This window comes from Pantherophis guttatus, chromosome 6 (assembly GCF_059756535.1).
Source record: "Pantherophis guttatus breed Tessera chromosome 6, ASM5975653v1, whole genome shotgun sequence".
Lineage (NCBI taxonomy): Eukaryota > Metazoa > Chordata > Lepidosauria > Squamata > Colubridae > Pantherophis > Pantherophis guttatus.
The window spans coordinates 94764175-94781390 of NC_142068.1; the positions used below are offsets into that span (position 1 = coordinate 94764175).

Sequence of the window (17216 nt, forward strand, 5' to 3'; positions counted from 1 at the left end):
GCAACACCACACTGCCGTAAATAAGGTAGTTGTAATGCTGAAATTGTCTTCAGTTTCTTCCAAATCTGAGTTCAAACAAAAGAGATGTTAGGAAACTGGGCCCAATATTTTCACCTTTTCATAAGTGATCTGGAATTATAAATGAGAAGAGAGATAACCACGTTTGCAAAAGACACCAACTAATTTATTGTAGTCAAGCCCCTTCTTCCCTCTTCCCCCCCCCCAGTCTCCCCCCCCCCCATGGAATTAAGAACTTCAGCAGGAATTTTCAGACTTGGTGAATGCAGCTTATATTGTAAAACGTTTCTAGTATTTTAACTAACTGTTTTTTGAATTGCAAGCCATCCAGAATCATTGACTGAGATGGATGGCTATAGAAAATGTATGTATGTATATATGTTCACCACCAGGAAAAGTCTAATTTAGAGCAATAGTGGACAACTTAGTGAAAATATTGTTCCATTGTGGAGCTGTTGTTTTTTAAAAAAGGAAATTGCATGTTGAGGATCACTAGAAAAGGAACTGCGCGTGTCGGGAAGCTGAGCTTCTGGTTTTCGGTGCTCCCGCATGCGTGAAGACCAGCTGGTCTTTGCATGCACGCCAAAAAACGGAAGACCAGGTGACTGGCGCCATGTGCACGCCAGAAACCAGAAGCTCAGTCTCCCAGCTCACGCATGCGCACCTGGGAACTGCTATTCCGGTTACTGGCACTCCCACGTGTCAGGGTTCCAAGGAACACCCCCCAATAAAATAAAGCTCTGAGGCCTGAGGTTCTTTTTGCTTCTAAACTGCCACACTGTGTGCGCGCGCCAGGGAGCTGCTCTTCTGGTTTCTGGCGCTCCCCCACGCGTGCATGCTCCTGTTTTGGCACTTGGTGCCAATACTTTCTACTGGTTAAAACACAAGATTAGAAACCAGGAGATTGTGAATTCTAGTCTTAGGCATGAAAGCTGGCTGGGTGACTTGGGTTGTTTACACTTAGGTTGTAAAAAGGTTGTAAAATGGGTCACGGTCCCATGGTGACCTGCTTAATGACCACAACCTGTGACTGTAATTTCGGGCTCAATTATGGTCGTAATTTTAGTACTACCTGTGTTGCTTTCAGTAAGATGTAAAATGGCTGACATATACGTTGTTAATAGCAGTACTTTTATGTGGTATGTAGTTATATAACAGAATAACAAGAGTTGGAAAGGACCTTGGAGGTCTTTTAGTCTACTCCCTGCTGAAGCAGGAGACCCTCTACCATTCTGGACAAATAGTTGTCCATTTTCTTCTTAAAAGCCTCCAACGATGAAGCACCCACAACTTCTGCAAGCAAGCTGTTACAGTGATTGATTGTTCTCACTGTCAGGAAGTTTCTCCTTAGTTTTAGGTTGCTTCTCTCCTTGATTAGTTTCCATCCATTGCTTCTTGTCTTGTCTTCAGGTGCTTTGGACTATCTTCAGGTGCACCTGTCTTCAGGTGCTTTGGAGGGGTTGACCCCCCCTTCCTTTGGGCAGCCCCTCAAATATTGGAACACTGCTATTATCTAAGAGCAGTGTGTCAGTCTCCCACAAACACTATCCTGCGTGGTAGGCTGAGCTGAGAGAGAGGGAGATTGACTGGCCTCTGTTTCTAATGTTTACTGTTGTGAGCCTCCCTGAGTCCGGCTGGAGATAGGGCGGCATATAAATCTCATTAAATAAATAAATAGTGCAACATAAACCTTTGCTGGCTCTTGTACATAATGGCTAGTCATTTTATTGAGGTATTTTCCCCAAAATTTCCCTCTTGCTTGGGCAAAAGCAATAGCAATAGCACTTAGACTTAATTTTACAGTGTTTTACAACCCTCTGTAAGTGGTTTACAGAGTCAGCATATTGCCCCCAACAATTTGGGTCCTCATTTTACCCACCTTGGAAGGATGGAAGGCTGAGTCAAGAAAAGTGTTTTTCTTCCTCAATGCGACTGTTTCCTTCAATCATTGTTTAGGAAAAACACTCTAAACAAGATGTGTATTATTTAAGTCAAACATGCCAAAATAGGGAAGATGTTTTTTACAAAACATCTGCTTTTATAATGCTGTTGATGAAAAATACTGTTAAACTCACTTCGGTTTGTAGTGTCAGGTATATATTTCTTTCACTGGTTTTTATTTTCTAGATACTGCACTGAGTTATCCCGAGGACAACGAGAACAGCCATTTCCTGTACAAGAATGCTGAAGACAATAGCGTTAACGCTCAAATAGCAGAAATTTCTGGATACAACATTGAACTCAAGGAATCGCATGACTCTTGGGATTGCCATATTGCCAACAGAGACTCTCCCTTGGACGTATCTCATACTAAAGGGTCGCTAATAACTGGCTTATATGATTGGGAAGATGAGAACGAGGATGCCCAAAGAGGAGAATATATGTTAGGATTTGATGATGATCCGCTTTCAGAGATAAAACACAAGGACGAAGAGCTAGTCAAGGAAGAAATGGAGAGCCCAAAGGAAGCCATTAACGAAGAACTGATGCAAACTGTTCTCAGGCCGAGTAACTGTCGGACATACTGTAGATCAAGCAAAACGAAATTGCAGGGAATGTCAAATTTTGATAAGCTGCTGGATGGCACTCTTCAACCTCTAGCCAAAGCAAACAGTGATTCAAATGCAGATGGTGTGAACCCAGTAAGAAAGGTTGCTCTAAGTAGTGGGACCAGTTTTAAAGGCACAGGAAGGACTAGAGACTACACTGTTCTCCATCCATCCTGCTTATCGGTTTGCAACGTCACCATACAAGACACCATGGACCGCATGGATGAATTCACCACAGCCGCGCCCACTGACCTGGGGGAAGCAGGCCGTCTACGGAAGAAAGCCGACATCGCTACGGCCAAGACGACAACTCGATTCCGACCTAGCAATACCAAATCCAAGAAAGACGTCAAATTAGAATTTTTTGGCTTCGACGACAACGACGAAGGCGGGGGTGGCGAAGGCGGGTCCAGAACCTCTGGGAGCTCCAATTACAAAATTAAATACTTTGGGTTTGATGACTTAAGCGAAAGCGAGGATGATGACGAAGAACGACTGTTGGAGCGGAAAGTCAATAAAAAAAGAAGCCAAACCACAGTTGCCGCTTCTTCGCAACAATCCACTTCGGATGGAAATGAGAGCTATTCCCAGGATAGCCAGTCAAGTTCCAATTCAGGTAAGTCAGCATATCCCTGGGTGTTTAACACATGTGGTTTTGCCCACTCAGGTAGAGGGAACTAACTCATTAAACCTTAATTTACTTATGCTGAGAATAAGCAGCAAATTTTTATCTGTATTTTTTGATGAAAATCCATAGAATAAATGACTACTGAACACAGATGAACTGAATTTTCCCGATTAGTAATTTTAAAGTGTGAGTTTTATCATTAAATTGAGAGAGTCTGAATACTGTGTTAAATTATAATATAAATCTAATCTAATCTTCTATAGCAGAGTCAACCTTGTAGGTTGATATTTGCTCCCCGTGGGCCAATAGACTAATTTGTTTATTTTTTAAAGTTTCTGCTTCTTGACGCTAATTGGATTATAATTATATATCCTAATAAATAACATTGAGACTTTGATATGTCAAGATGTCTCAAAAATAGATGAGCAAATTTTCAGCTGCCTGTGTTTATCCACCTCTGGAGATCAAACTTTGTAGAAAAACTGAATATCTGGGTCCTTAGAAACACTTTTCCATTCTAACATGCCTAATGTTAAAGTGTAGAATGACACTAATTTTGAATATGCAGAATTATATTATTTTAGAAGTCTTCCAACACAAAGGTATATCGAAAAAGGAATAGTAAACTGAAAGCATCCTTGGATTCAATGTAAGTGTTGAAGTGATTCAGGTAATAGGAAACCAAAGCAAACTGAAGAATTTCTAACAAAGTCTTGATTATCCATCCTGCATTTTTATGTAGCTTGATGTTTGATAGAAGTAACTTGGATTTTATAAAAGTAATTAATGGGTTTAAGCAATAGCAGGTAGCATATATTTGATTCCAGAGTCTTTATTTGTGAACATTTGTTAAAGTGATACAATGAATTGCTTGTGAAATAATTAGAAGTACATGTTTTAAATTTATTTCATCTACTGAAAAGATGCACAATCTACAAAAAAAGAAACATCCATCAATTTATCAAGGAAGTGAAACTTTCAGTAAAAATGCTTGAACTGTGTCAATAATAAGATAGACTGGTTAATGTTTAAAGATTCTAAATAAAGGATGATTTAGCTGTGGTATAAATAATTTAATCACAGAGTAGGAGAGAATTACATTTGAACTAGGCAGTAAAGAAATTCTTCAGTTAAATTTTTTTTTTAAAAAAATTACAGAATTCTCCATTACAAAGATAATTTCTCTGCTTTGCATATATTTCAAAAGAAACTCCTGATACTTAATTGGGTCTCTAAATTAGCTTTAAAAGAACTAGAAAGAACCTTAATTGCAGTCAGATAGCTCTTGGTATTGTGCCAGAATAAATAATGTTTTATGATCTCATATTATTGAGATGGTTGGATTTCTTCAATGAAAATTGTGTTTAGCTGCTTTGGCAGTTCATACATTTTATTTACTTATTTATACGTCATATTTATAATGATTTGAGACCCTGGGCAGCGTACATTTAAAAAGGCATCGTAAAAAACAACAATTAAAACACAAAGTTGTATTAGAAAGTGGTTTGTTTTTCAATGAGGATAGAGTTGGCTGTGAGAGTTTACCATTCAAATGACTATAGAATATCTGAGTTGTTATTAAACTGCTACTTATCCATGGAAGGAGCCTACCATTAAGTAGAAATGAAGATATTCATTTAAACTAGTGTTTTTCAAACTTGGCAACTGAAAGATATGTGGACTTCTATTCCCAGAATTCCCCAGCCAGTACGCTTCATGCCGGAATCCAGCTAAGGGCATTCACAACAGATGCTATCAGTTCCTCCAGAGAAGTGTGAAAGAAACGGGCAACCAAATTAATATATTATTTTTTTAACTCCCTCCCAGCTATATTATATTCTACAAAAATACTTAACACTTACAGGTGCTATGAATGGAAGTCTCTCTCTATTTATTCCCACTTTAAAAGAGGACTCCCCACTTTTATTAAATATTTATATTAATTGCGTGATTCAGGCTCTACCCCAGAGCGTAATCCCCTTCCATGCCTCTTTGTGTTGACACTGCTGTCATTCTAGATTAGTGATTGTCGGAGGCTTCAGACTTCAAGCAACATTCTGCCACATTAATCAGTTGCAACTTAATTCCACTAAGTGAAGGTAGTCGTATTCCCCATCTTACCAACTGCTGCCTATTTGGGAAATCAGCAGTCTCTTGCTTGAGGTTGGCAAATATTTAGGAGTCTGCTTTCAGTCTTGATCATTTGATGACGACAAGACCAAAAAATAGCCATCTGTGTTCCTAAGCCCTCCCGTGCTAGTTGGAGTGTAATAAATAATTTGAAGCCGAGACTTTTTTTTTCTCTGCAGTACTCAAAACTATGATTCCATGTTTTTTTGCTCTACGCTGGAACCAAGTGAGGCTTTCTGAGTAGGCCATGGGAAAATTCGTCTTTTGAAATACGGGTTGAAACAAATTCCAGTCTATCCTCATCAACGAGATTTCTTCATCTTGGAAAACAGACCTGTTCTCCATAGTGTGGAAATGGGAGGTGCCAGGCTGGGTTATTTTAGGCCAGGGGTGGGCAATTGTGGCTCTTTTACAACCTGTGGACTTCAACTCCCAGAATTCCTGAGACAGCTTGGCTGTCTCAGGAATTCTGGGAGTTGAAGTCCACAGGTTGTAAAGAGCCACAATTGCCCACCCCTGTTCTAGGCTGTAGCTGTATGGACTGTGTTAAAAACTTCTGAGGTTCTGCCTCCTTGGTGACGTTCCTCAGTTTTTTTCAACTCAGTCTGTACTCATGGATGCAATATTTTAGCTCCAGAGCTTTGAGTTGAGCTTAGTTTATTCCCTGGAAAGTTTTTATTTCTTTTTATTTCTTTTTCCTTCCTCTTCACTTTCAGGAGGTTTTTGCTGGTTTGTAGCGGGGGAGGGCTCTCTGTGGCTACGGATTTGAGTTGGGGGGTGGCCCTGGACGGCACCCCCCATCCTCCCCAATTCCCACAGGTTCCTGCCTATTTTTGCAGTTTTTTAGCTCAACCCTTGTTAATGTTTGGAGAAGAGAAAAGGTGGACAAAATTCTGCCTGTATTGTTAGAAGGTGGTGTCTTTGAATTATATGCTTGGCTAATTTGAATACTGTAGTTTGGTTACATATTTCACCCTCCAGAAACCGATTGTGCTTGATATTTGCAACAATCTCCTTTTTAATCTGTTCATTTATCACTTTAATTTATATTGTTTATTTTATATTACATGCATTCTCTTTCATTGTTTGTTTGCTTCCCTCTCTTCCCCAATATGTTTGTTCCCCACTTTGCTTCTTTATGCATATTACCTCTATTTTTTTTTCTAAATGTCCAGCTTCCGTTTGAACATATCCAGTGAAGAAAAATCTAATACAATATCTCTCTGGCTCTTGGTGCCACTGACAAATTACTGTTATAGTTGGATTCCCCCCCCCCCCAAACATCCATCTAATTGCCTTCTTGGTTTGCCTTCTCTATTATTAAACACAGGAATTGCTTTCAAAAGAAATAATGCTTTGCTGTTCAACTTAATTGCGCTTTCGTATTACAAATAGTTTATAAAATACCTTTTTGTAAGTGGTGGTCTTTTTCTTTAGTTACAGGGAAGGGTCTGTCTGTTAGTAATGGATCCATGCATTAGGTATAAATATATAATTCTATAGTTTTGAACGATGTCTAGTAATTAGCCTAACATTCTGGTTTTTGTCCTCTTCTGATTACTTTAATTTGTTGGTTATCAAATGTTAGACACTATACAGATAAAAGTAGCTGGAAATGTGTATCATAATTTTTACTCTTAAAGAGGTATACCTCTCTTAATCTTAAAACCTCCGGATGGAGGGGTTGCCTAGAATGATATTGGCCCTTCCATATCAAAACAATACTTCTGAATTCATGGCAAGAGAGTTGGGAGGGTACTGTGTGGGGTGAACTCAAGTCCCAGCCTTGTGATCCTTTCTTGGTGAGGCTGTTTTCAAATTAAACCATTTTAGCAAACACATAGTTTCTGTTTCTAATTTCCTGCATGCAAAGTGGGTTTTGGAAAAGGATGGAAGTTATTAAGAGGCAGATTACTGGGAAGAAGCGCATGCCTTTTAAATAGTTGTAGAATCAAAAATGCGAATGCATTAAATATTAAAGTAGAGTCAGTTTCTATAGGGAGGTAAAAATACTTATCAATACATCTTTGTGACTACTGCTTCAAATCCTCATCTATATTTGAAGGAGGGTTGCAGTTAAACCTTTTCCTATGTAGTAATTATTAAATCAATGTTATTATATGGAATGGGAGTACATAATTTCAGTTCATCAGGATGTTTTCACTGGGGTTTTGAGACTATCTTCTTGTTCATTTTAAAGTTTTATGTTATTTTTTTATAGCTTTTTGCTTCCATAGAATTCCAGTTATTGTGTTGATTAGTATGTTATAGACATTGGATATTCTGAGCTTTTTATCAATTGAAGAAAGACATTTCTCTAAATATATAAGCTTTTGCAGGTACTGTTGATAGATGTTGAAACAGTTCTGCTGCTTGTGTGTAGTCATGCATATGGTGACAGTTTTACTGTGTTTTGCCTTAATGAGTTCAGCTTTCATGTCCATGAAGCCATCCTGAAGCTGATGTTAATGGCACTCACCATTTGGCTAATGCTAAATTAAGATGCTTTCTACTATTAGAAGCCGAAAATTGCTTTATAGAGCTGCTGTTGGTGGCATGGACAATGGCGATTAGCTAGGATTTTACTTAGCACGCATTTGAGGCTTTTTCTTTCTTGCTTAGTAGGCTGATTGGTGAAGTTCCTGTCAGCCTTACCAAACACCCTGCTACTTCAAAAGAAAGGTTCCAGCTTTCTTTAAAAATAAATAAATAAGATGGAGTAGTTTATTTCCTCCTCGGTTGTAATTTCATGTATCCCTGCTCCCACCCTCACTCACTCAGTGGATCCTTTTCACATGACTCATTTTCACAATCTTTCCTCCCCTTTTTATTTTTAACATTGTGGGGAATGTTACATACTCAACCATAGTTGTAATCCGGAGTCCTCTGTTCCTCTTTTAAAATATAGAAGAGCCTGAAGCTACTGTGGTTTTAAGTCAAAAGAAGGTGGCTGTACGTTTTCCTGGAGATAAAATAGGTAAATTTTGCTGCCACTTCTTTTTATTTTTATTTAGCACCCTCCTCTCAAAAGTACTGCTGCTTTTTCAAGCAGATGCTCTCAGTCTATGTTTAATCATTTCACCTTTGAAACAGACTCCCCCCCCCTTTTTTTTTTAAAAAAAAAAAGAGATTTGTTAATTGTTAACCATATAACCTTTATTCTTGTAGAGCTGATGGACTTTGCAGAAGATTCATCCAGTGTTCTGGAAAGCAATAAGAAATCTACCAATTCGCAAGGCGATAAGTCTAAAGAAAATACACGAAAAATATTTAGTGGACCAAAGAGGGTAAGTAGGAATGTTAAAATCAGCTTCGTAAGTCGATTGCCTTTTCAAAGGTAGTTTTAAGACACAGTTAAGTCTCTTTAACCATTACATGCGTATATGTCTATTAAAAAAATACAATAATAAGCATGAACAACTCTACCTGCAGTTCATAGTATGTCGCAAATGTCCTTACTTAAAAATGGTAATTGGGACCAGAATTCTATCATTAAGCAATGTGGTCATAAAGTATGATGTTGGGGTGACCGTGCTACTTAGCAATGATAGTCCTGGTGGTTCCCAGTTTCGGTTGTTAAGTGAGGTCTTCACCTGACTATGTCTTCTAACTTCCTGCCAGCTCTCCCACTGACTTTGCTTGTGGAAAGCTGACAAAAGAAAGTTCCAAATCTGATCACATGACCGTGGGATGGTCTGATGGTTGACAGCCTTGGCCAGTTGCCAAGTGTACATGACATGATAGGTGTTTGGACGTTTTGTTTAATCTGTGCAATACTGTATAGTTGCTTAACAACTGGATATTTAATTAGGCATATTTAATTAATACAAGGACTTGACTGCTAAATGATTTTGTGGTTCTCATATACTGTGTCACGGCTTGTTATATTAAGTTAAAGATATAAGATATGTGGGACTTTTCAAAATTGTTTTCAAGACTTACTCTTTCGGATTAATTTTGAAAAATTCTTTCCTACCTCTCTAATACCTTTTTTATTAAAATTTACAAAACCAGTGACATATTCTCAGAATTTGAAGCAATGAAATGGGATTTCAGTTTTGATGTTGGAGGATTATCTTTACAACTTAAAATTAAAATATAGAAAATGTTTTTAAGGGAATATTTCGAGGCGCAGAAATAATATAATTGTATTAATATAATATTCTAATAGTATATTAGAAGATTTTGAGAAAAGAAATTCTTATAAAATCTTCTATTAACCAGCACCTTTAACATTTGGTATTTCTGAAGAACAAACTGGGTACCTTTCAGAAATTAATGTTCTGTTTTAATTTTCAGTCACCAACAAAAGCTGTGTACAATGCTAGACATTGGAATCAGCCGGAATCTGAGGTTCTTCCAGCATCACAAGTGCAGAAAAATCCCAACGTTCCAGTAAGTATGATATTTTTATAACATCTTTCTTGAAAAAAGTTAAGGTCACGCACATTCACCAGTAGAAAGAAATATTCTGAACAACAGTTGCCGATTCTAGCGGTTAAGTTCTGGAGCAGAATTTCTGACACCACAACATTGGAGACTCACTTAAAAATGGTCAGACTTGTGCCATAAATATTTTGGGAGGAAAGAGAGGGATAATGGTTTTGGATTTCATCAGAAAGCATAATATCTTAGGTTCTAAGTTTTTTTTTTCTTGCATGATTTTTCTAGGTTGTACAATCTAGTTGATCTCCACTTATTAGCTTCTCCTGTTTTGTATCTTACTGTATAGTTGGACCTAAACATTCCTTTATATGTTTTTGTATCTGCATTGGTTATGTGATTTGATCTAAATCAGTGTTTCCCCATCTTGCAACTTGAAAATGGTGGACTTCAATTCCCAGAATTCCCCAGCCAGCATGAACTGTCCTTCACATGAACTACCGTTATTTTTGGGAATATAGGACACACTCCCCCCCCCCCCCAAAAGAGGGTGGAAAAGTTGGTGCGTCTTGTATACCGAATAAAGCCATTTTTGGCCTCCCGAAGCCCTGCCCCGCTTGTCCCATTTTTGCAAAAAATGGGCCCATTTTTCACAAAAACGGGGTGCGCAGAGGGTTTGGGAGGCCTGCAGAGTGCTCCTGGGGGCCGGGGAGGGCAAAAACTTTTTTTTTCTTACTTACCTCTTTGAAATCTTGGTGCGTCTTATAGTCTGAAAAATACAGTATGTATTTAAATTAATTTCAAATATCCTTGCTCCATAAAAGGGAAGGGAATTAAGCATCATGCAATTTTCAGTTTATCCCATTGCCATGTCAGGTTTTATAAATATCCCCGTCATCCTGAAGAAGAGCATTTTTGGATCAGATAGGAAGGCACACAAAGCAGAAAATGTGCTTTGATTCACGTTTGGAATGAAAAAAACCCACTCAAATGTTCTTGGTCGGCTGGATCGCATAGGCACAAAACTCTCAATAGAACAGCAGGAAAAGGTTAGCCAAAACCAAAGGAAGAAGTGGGTAGTAATCCATGTTGAATACTACCCTCTACCTAAATTGCAGAAAATTTCGGCAAGGCTATGATTTTTTTTTTTTTAAATGAAGTCAAAGGAATTCCTGTAGGAAACAAAGGAATAGACCTTTTCCCTATGGTAAATTAATATTTGTTACTCATAAAAAAATGTGTTCCTTCCCCACAGAAAATGTAAATTTTGTTTTTCAGATGGTTTCTTTTTAAACATAACATTACTTGGTCTCTTAGAATAAAAAGAGTAGCTAAACTCTTTCCTTCCAGTTATAACATGTATTTCAAGTATATCTCTTTTTTGAGATTTTTTTAAATCGTTTTTTTCCCCCGGACCAATTTGTGCCAGTCACAAATTTGAAAATCATAATTATGTGAAGCAAATCAGTATACACCCCTTCTGTAATACCTATCAGCAAGAAAAAATGCTGCTCGGTACCCATCCATCCATCTGGTACCCATCCATCCGTACCCATCCATCCAAGTAATTGATTTAAACTAACTATTCTGACTCCTCTCACAGTTTCCAATAGAATGTTCTGCTTCCAGTTTTTAAAGAATTCTTCCATAGTGTAAAATATTTATGACCTATGATATCAAAATCCAATCTGCAACCCACCAGAGCTTAAATGTGTTTGTCCCAGAAATGAATCACCTTTTTATTATATATTGACCAAAACATTTTCAAAGACCCTATTAGAGATAAATAAAAACCTTCCAATGAAGCTGAGAATAGATGATATTCTATTAAATTTTCATTCTACATATATATGGCCAAAGATAAGCCCAGTAATATTTTTGAAAATCTGGTAAATAAAACCAACATCCTCAAAATGTAAATCTGAACCAATGAAATCCTTAGCAGCCTCTTTTCCTATATAAAATTCTTCAATAAATTGTCAAACTGAAGGAAATATATATTTAGGATTAATATTGGAATACCTCTTAAAGCAGGATTTAAACCTTGGCAATTTTAAGACGTGTGGACTTCAACTCTCAGAATTCCTCAGTTTAGCATAAAATTGCTAAGATTGTATTAAAGCATAAATAAATTTTGGAATACTACTGGAATAAAACATTAATTTTACCCCCTCAATTTAAAGGCCAAAAATAAGAAAGTGCAAAAAAGAGTATAATTTCTTTTGGAAAGATTGGCAGTGCAGGTTTCTTAGACGGTTTGGACCATTGGGCTGGGACTTTCCTCTGAATTGAGATATATAGAATGGCGTAATTGGAGATTATGACTTCATTACTTCGGATGGGAAAAAATGTACATTTGTTTCAGTTGCTCACTAGAACCTTTTCAGAATAAACAGTTTAAAAACATAACATTATCTCATTTATGTTGCATTGGCATCTTTGAAGGGTTAGTTTTACATCTTCTAGCAGTGATGGCTAAACTTTTCCAGACCGAGTGCCCAAAGCGCGTGGCCAAACCCCCCAAATGCAATGTGTGTGCGCGCCCCCCCGTGCACCGCGGCCGCATGCGCTGCAGAGACCTGACAACCAGCTGGCCGGCGGGAGGCATGCGTGCATGCTTGGTGGAGCTGAATTGGGGCGACAGCTCGCGTCACTGAGAGAGGGCACTGCTTGCCACCTGTGGCACGCGTGCCATAGGTTTGTCATCACGGTTCTAAAGTTGTGGAAAGGAGAAACATTTCCCATCTTGTACTTGAACATCCATGTTTTTAATTAACAGGCAAGGTCTTCAAAAGAGGCAGTTCCTAAAGACGATGGGGTATTCAAAGCTCCAGCACCACCTCCCAAAGTGATAAAAACTGTGACTCTACCAACCCAGCCCTATCAGGAGATAGTAACTGCCTTGAAATGTAGGAAAGAAGACAAAGAAGTAAGTGGAACAACTCACATACTATTTTTCCATGATACCCTTTTTTTAAGGTAAACATCTGAGCTATATCCCGTTGAGAAGCTGAGAAGCCTCTTTTAAAAATGAGCAAACCCAACCAGCGATTTAATTTCTGATCACGTATTGTTTGCTTGTTTTCCAGTTATACACTGTCGTACAACACGTGAAACACTTCAATGATGTGGTAGAATTTGGAGAAAACCAAGAGTTCACGGATGATATTGAGTATTTATTAAGTGGACTGAAGAGCAATCAGCCCCTAAACACCCGTTGCCTTAGGTAAGATATTTATCTTTGGATAGTTTCTTCCTTAACCTTCGTAGATGGTTGCATGGTGGCACCAGGAGGTGAGAACAGGAAGGAAGCTGTTTGTTAATTTGAAACTGGCAACTTTGAGACAGTGAGAAGTTTTATATTGGTGCCGTGGTGCAAAAGTCTTACTGATGCTACATCAAACTTGTTTTAATTAAGAGGCGTACCCAGGGGTGGGCTTCAAAAATTTTAGCAAGGGCTTTTCTGGCCAGTTGCTAGGTGGACGTGGGCGTGGCCTAGTCAGCCTTCTGCATCACGGTGGGGGGGGGGGACGAAAATGGCTTTCCCAAGCTCCGAAGGCCCTCTGGAGGCCCGTTTCCAGCCTTCCTGAACTTTCAGGAGTTTTTTTTTGCTCTCCCCGAGCCTCTGTGCATGCCCTGCACTTACCTACATCCAAAACGTGCCGCGTGGGGACTCCTGGGAGGGGAGGGGAGGGGTGGGTGGGTCCAGCCAGGGGTGGGATTTGGGGGTTCTCCGAACTACAAAGAATCTTAGCTAGAGGTTCTCCCGAACGCCTGTGAACCCCCACTTCTGGGGGTACCTGGCTCTATTCTTAGACAGAGTCAAGCCACCACTTTGCATGGAGACCAGGAAAGGCAACAGATCTTCCGTCTTTCTGACCTACTTCATGTAGCAGCTCCTTTCTTGTATTTCTAATTGTCTGGTGTGGCTTGCTCTCGCCCTGCTGTTTTGAATGTGCCACTCTGGGGCGACCCTCCAGAGTTGTGAGTCATGATCTTATAAATGTCAAGAAAGGCCCCAGTGTGTCTTCTTTTCATCCCAAGCCACAGAGTCACCCTAATTGGGCTGAAAGTCAGTAACAATTATATTATATAGATTGTCACTCGTCTCCATTGCAAGTCACATTGCAAGAAACACGGTTTACAACAGCAGCGGACACTGTGGCAGAGAGAAAGACTGTTCTTTCTGTTCAGTTTCCTCTCTGCTTTCCAGCTCTTAAGAGTGATCTAATTCCAGAGGAACCTTATCCTCATGATAAGGTGGACTTTTATGAGTGACTTGACACAAAGTGATGCCTCTGAAAATCTCCCATGCTCCAGTTCATTCAGAGAGTAAGCTGATACAGTGTTAAGATGCGGCTCAGTGGACAAATCTTGCTAAGCCATCATATAGTTGATTGCCGTTGGCTTAGTTGGATGGCTGAAGCTAGACACCAGGGCTTGTTAAATCAACCGTGGTTAACGCAAGCATGATAGGTGAGTTCGGTTTGTGTGCACGTCTTGCGTAAGGAACTTGCTTCACTGAAGCTGACATTCTCCCATGCACTAAAGAAGCAGTGATGACCATTTCCAGAGGGCTCTTCTGTCTTCCTTGTATTCTTTTTAACTACTTGTGATGGGTGTGCAATTAGCCTATGTGTGATTGTCAGGATTCCCCTGCTGCTTTACAGCCCCTGATTTGATTGGCTCATTGAGCACAAGGCCCCCTTTGGAGATTCTTGTGATCTTGCTGATGTCTATTTGGGAGCCTCTGAGCTCCACTCGACATTGGGGGATAAAAGAAGAAGGGAAATCGATGGAGTGTAAGAATTGTGCATGGGAGAATAGTAGGCTAATGGCTTCCAAGCTTTGTTAAGCAAGCTGGCTACAGCTTGGATGGTGTTTTACAGTCTGGCCACATCCAGGTAAACTGGAAGTGTAATTTCCAGAATTTGGTATTGCCAAAGACCATGATAGCTGAAAATGGCAAGTTGGAGCCCCAACATATTTTTAGGAACATCCAGGATATGTGATAGCTATCCATTTGTGTTTGCTGTCTCATGCCTGGTTTACTTCTAGCTTACTAAAAGAGGGCAGTTGGATGTCTGTAGCTAATCCTGGCCATAGGAATGTGTGGTAAGGATGGAGTTGGGTGGCAAGATTTGCGGTTCTCGTCACACCGCTTCCTAAAAGATGCATTTGACTAAAGATTCTGCTAATTTCAAGGTTAGCAGAGTTGAAATTACTGGGAGAAGTTATTGGTGGATCGTCCTTGCAGAAAAAAAAATGAGTTTTTTTCTTTTACACCATTCTAGTGCAGTTGGTTACCTTTTACGTTTTATGGGCAAATTGTAGAAGAAAAACTGTGTTTCTTTTCTTGCAATGTGTATTTTAGTGATAAAACATTTGAAAGAGCATGAGAATGTCAAATCCAAGATACTTTGAAACCAACTGAGAAAACCCAAAGACTAAGCAATATGCACATTCGCCTTTCATAATACTCACTGATTTTGAACACTGTTTTAACAATATTTGAGGCATTTATTTTTCTATTCCAAAGATGAAATCCAGCTAGCAGTATTAATGTGTGTGCTTGAAGAATGCTTTTTTTCCTGATGTTTAGCAGAAAAAAAGCTAGCAGTTCTTCAAAATGAAATGACTTCATTTTTCTTGCTTGAAAGCGAGAGCTGTAGTTCTGTTTCTGATAGGTTTTCTGTCGAAAAAAACACATTTGTATGAAATATGAGATTGAAAAGAAACACCTCATGTTTCGTAAAGGATTAGTGTATTTGTTCAGTAATTTTACCTTCCTTAAATGACTGCATCAATTCTGAGTAATTTTAACCTCAATTTGTAATGCAGCTAATTTTACTGATTTTTTTAAAGGCACAGAATGCATACAATTTGACTCAGTATTGAATCTGCCTGTAGGTAACTAGGCAGAATTCATCTGTTTTTAGCTATAAACAGAGATAAACATCTCTGTGTCATGATGAAGTCCTACGTTTCCCCTCCAAAGTCATTGAGAGCATGTTAACTATGATTAAAGAGAAACAAAAAAAAAGTAATTTACAGAGTGTGGTCTCATTTGATTAGGCTAGTATATTTATTACGACCAAAATGTTACTATTGACTATGCAACCAGTTTTGCAGAATCCTTCATAAGGATTTATATAAGTGGTTTCATAGCATTCTGCCTTGCAGACTCTAATAAAAATATGTATATTTTTAAAAAAATTTCTGATGGGTCAACAGTATATTACTGTTTCTCTTTTGCATAAACAGCTCTCTTTGATCTGGCATCGATCTGCTTTTTCTATTTGCTCAATTCTCATTAAATCTTGCTTCATTCATTCATTCATTCATTTTAGTGTTATCAGTCTGGCGACCAAGTGCGCCATGCCCAGTTTCCGAATGCATTTGAGAGCACATGGAATGGTTGCGATGGTCTTCAAAACACTGGATGACTCACAGCACCACCAGGTACGTCTGCCTCACATCGTTCGCTGTAGTTCAGAACTGTTTTTTCAGTTGACTACTGTTCTAAGGAAAATGTTTTTTGCATGTATTAAAAGATTAGGAACCATAAACTAAAAATGCAGTTTTTAGTTTACTTTCTGTCCATTTCTGCTGCTGATGTCGCCACTCTTTAAAATACTTGTGAAGGTACCGTTCGCGGGATTTCCTGTGTTTAACACACGATGTAGTAATAATAATAATAATGTGTTAAATTTATATGCTGCCCAACTCCTAGAAACAATTGAAGAATTGTTAAAAACATTTAAGAAAAAAGCAACACACACACACACACAAATGTACAAACACAAAAAGAACACAAAGAAATAAAGATGGCAGAGAAAACAAATCCAGGTAGGAACAATAACAACAAAAAGGGTTGTATCTATCACTCTTGCTAACGTGTCCTTCGGAATACCAATAGGATGGGGGCCTTTTAATTTTTTAATTTTAATTTTTTAATTTTTAATTTGATTTATATGCCGCCCTTCTCCGGAGACTCAGGGCGGCTTACAATGTGCTCAGCAATATTGAATCTTTAAAAAACATTTTTTTTTTTTTAGTAAAGCAGGAAATGAGAATATTTCCTCCACAAGGAAGTGCCAGGCTTTGTCTTTACCAAGGACAGCACAGTCGCATTCCATAGTAACAGTTTTGAAACTGTTTATATATCATGGGTGGCTTCTCTCTTGAAAGAATCAGTCTGCTAGCAATATGGAAACCCTGCCAGCGCACAAAGGATTGGTGCCACTCTGAATTCTGAATGCCTGGTCTCCAGTCCGGAACCGTGGCTTTGAGCATGAAACATCTGTTTGGCATGGGAAGCAGGGTGTTTTTGATCATACTGGAAGTGTTTCAAAGGTCCAGAGCCGATCGAAACGTCCAATTTGTCAGAACGACAAATTGTTTTGAATTCGGGGCCATGCGAAGTAGAAAGGTTGGGCACGGCGCTGTTGAACAGCTTGATTTGAATTTTTGAAGGAGAGGAACACTTTGAGTATGCGCTGCATGCT

At 38.8% G+C, this 17216-nt stretch overlaps 1 protein-coding gene across 4 annotated transcripts in view; it reads left to right on the forward strand.

Moving 5' to 3' along the window:
* The window catches only part of WAPL (WAPL cohesin release factor), a 42079-nt gene that overhangs the window by 7703 nt on the left and 17160 nt on the right, over window positions 1–17216 (forward strand). For 2 of the 4 annotated variants that reach the window (XM_034435372.3, XM_034435373.3), the window contains exons 3-9: window positions 2146–3183; window positions 8234–8302; window positions 8494–8612; window positions 9625–9720; window positions 12488–12637; window positions 12798–12934; window positions 16059–16170. In XM_034435372.3, the coding sequence (XP_034291263.1) occupies window positions 2146–3183; window positions 8234–8302; window positions 8494–8612; window positions 9625–9720; window positions 12488–12637; window positions 12798–12934; window positions 16059–16170 (1721 nt within the window). The remainder of the gene's footprint in view (window positions 1–2145; window positions 3184–8233; window positions 8303–8493; window positions 8613–9624; window positions 9721–12487; window positions 12638–12797; window positions 12935–16058; window positions 16171–17216) is intronic. The other 2 variants (XM_034435374.3, XM_087871909.1) reach the window with 1 other exon arrangement.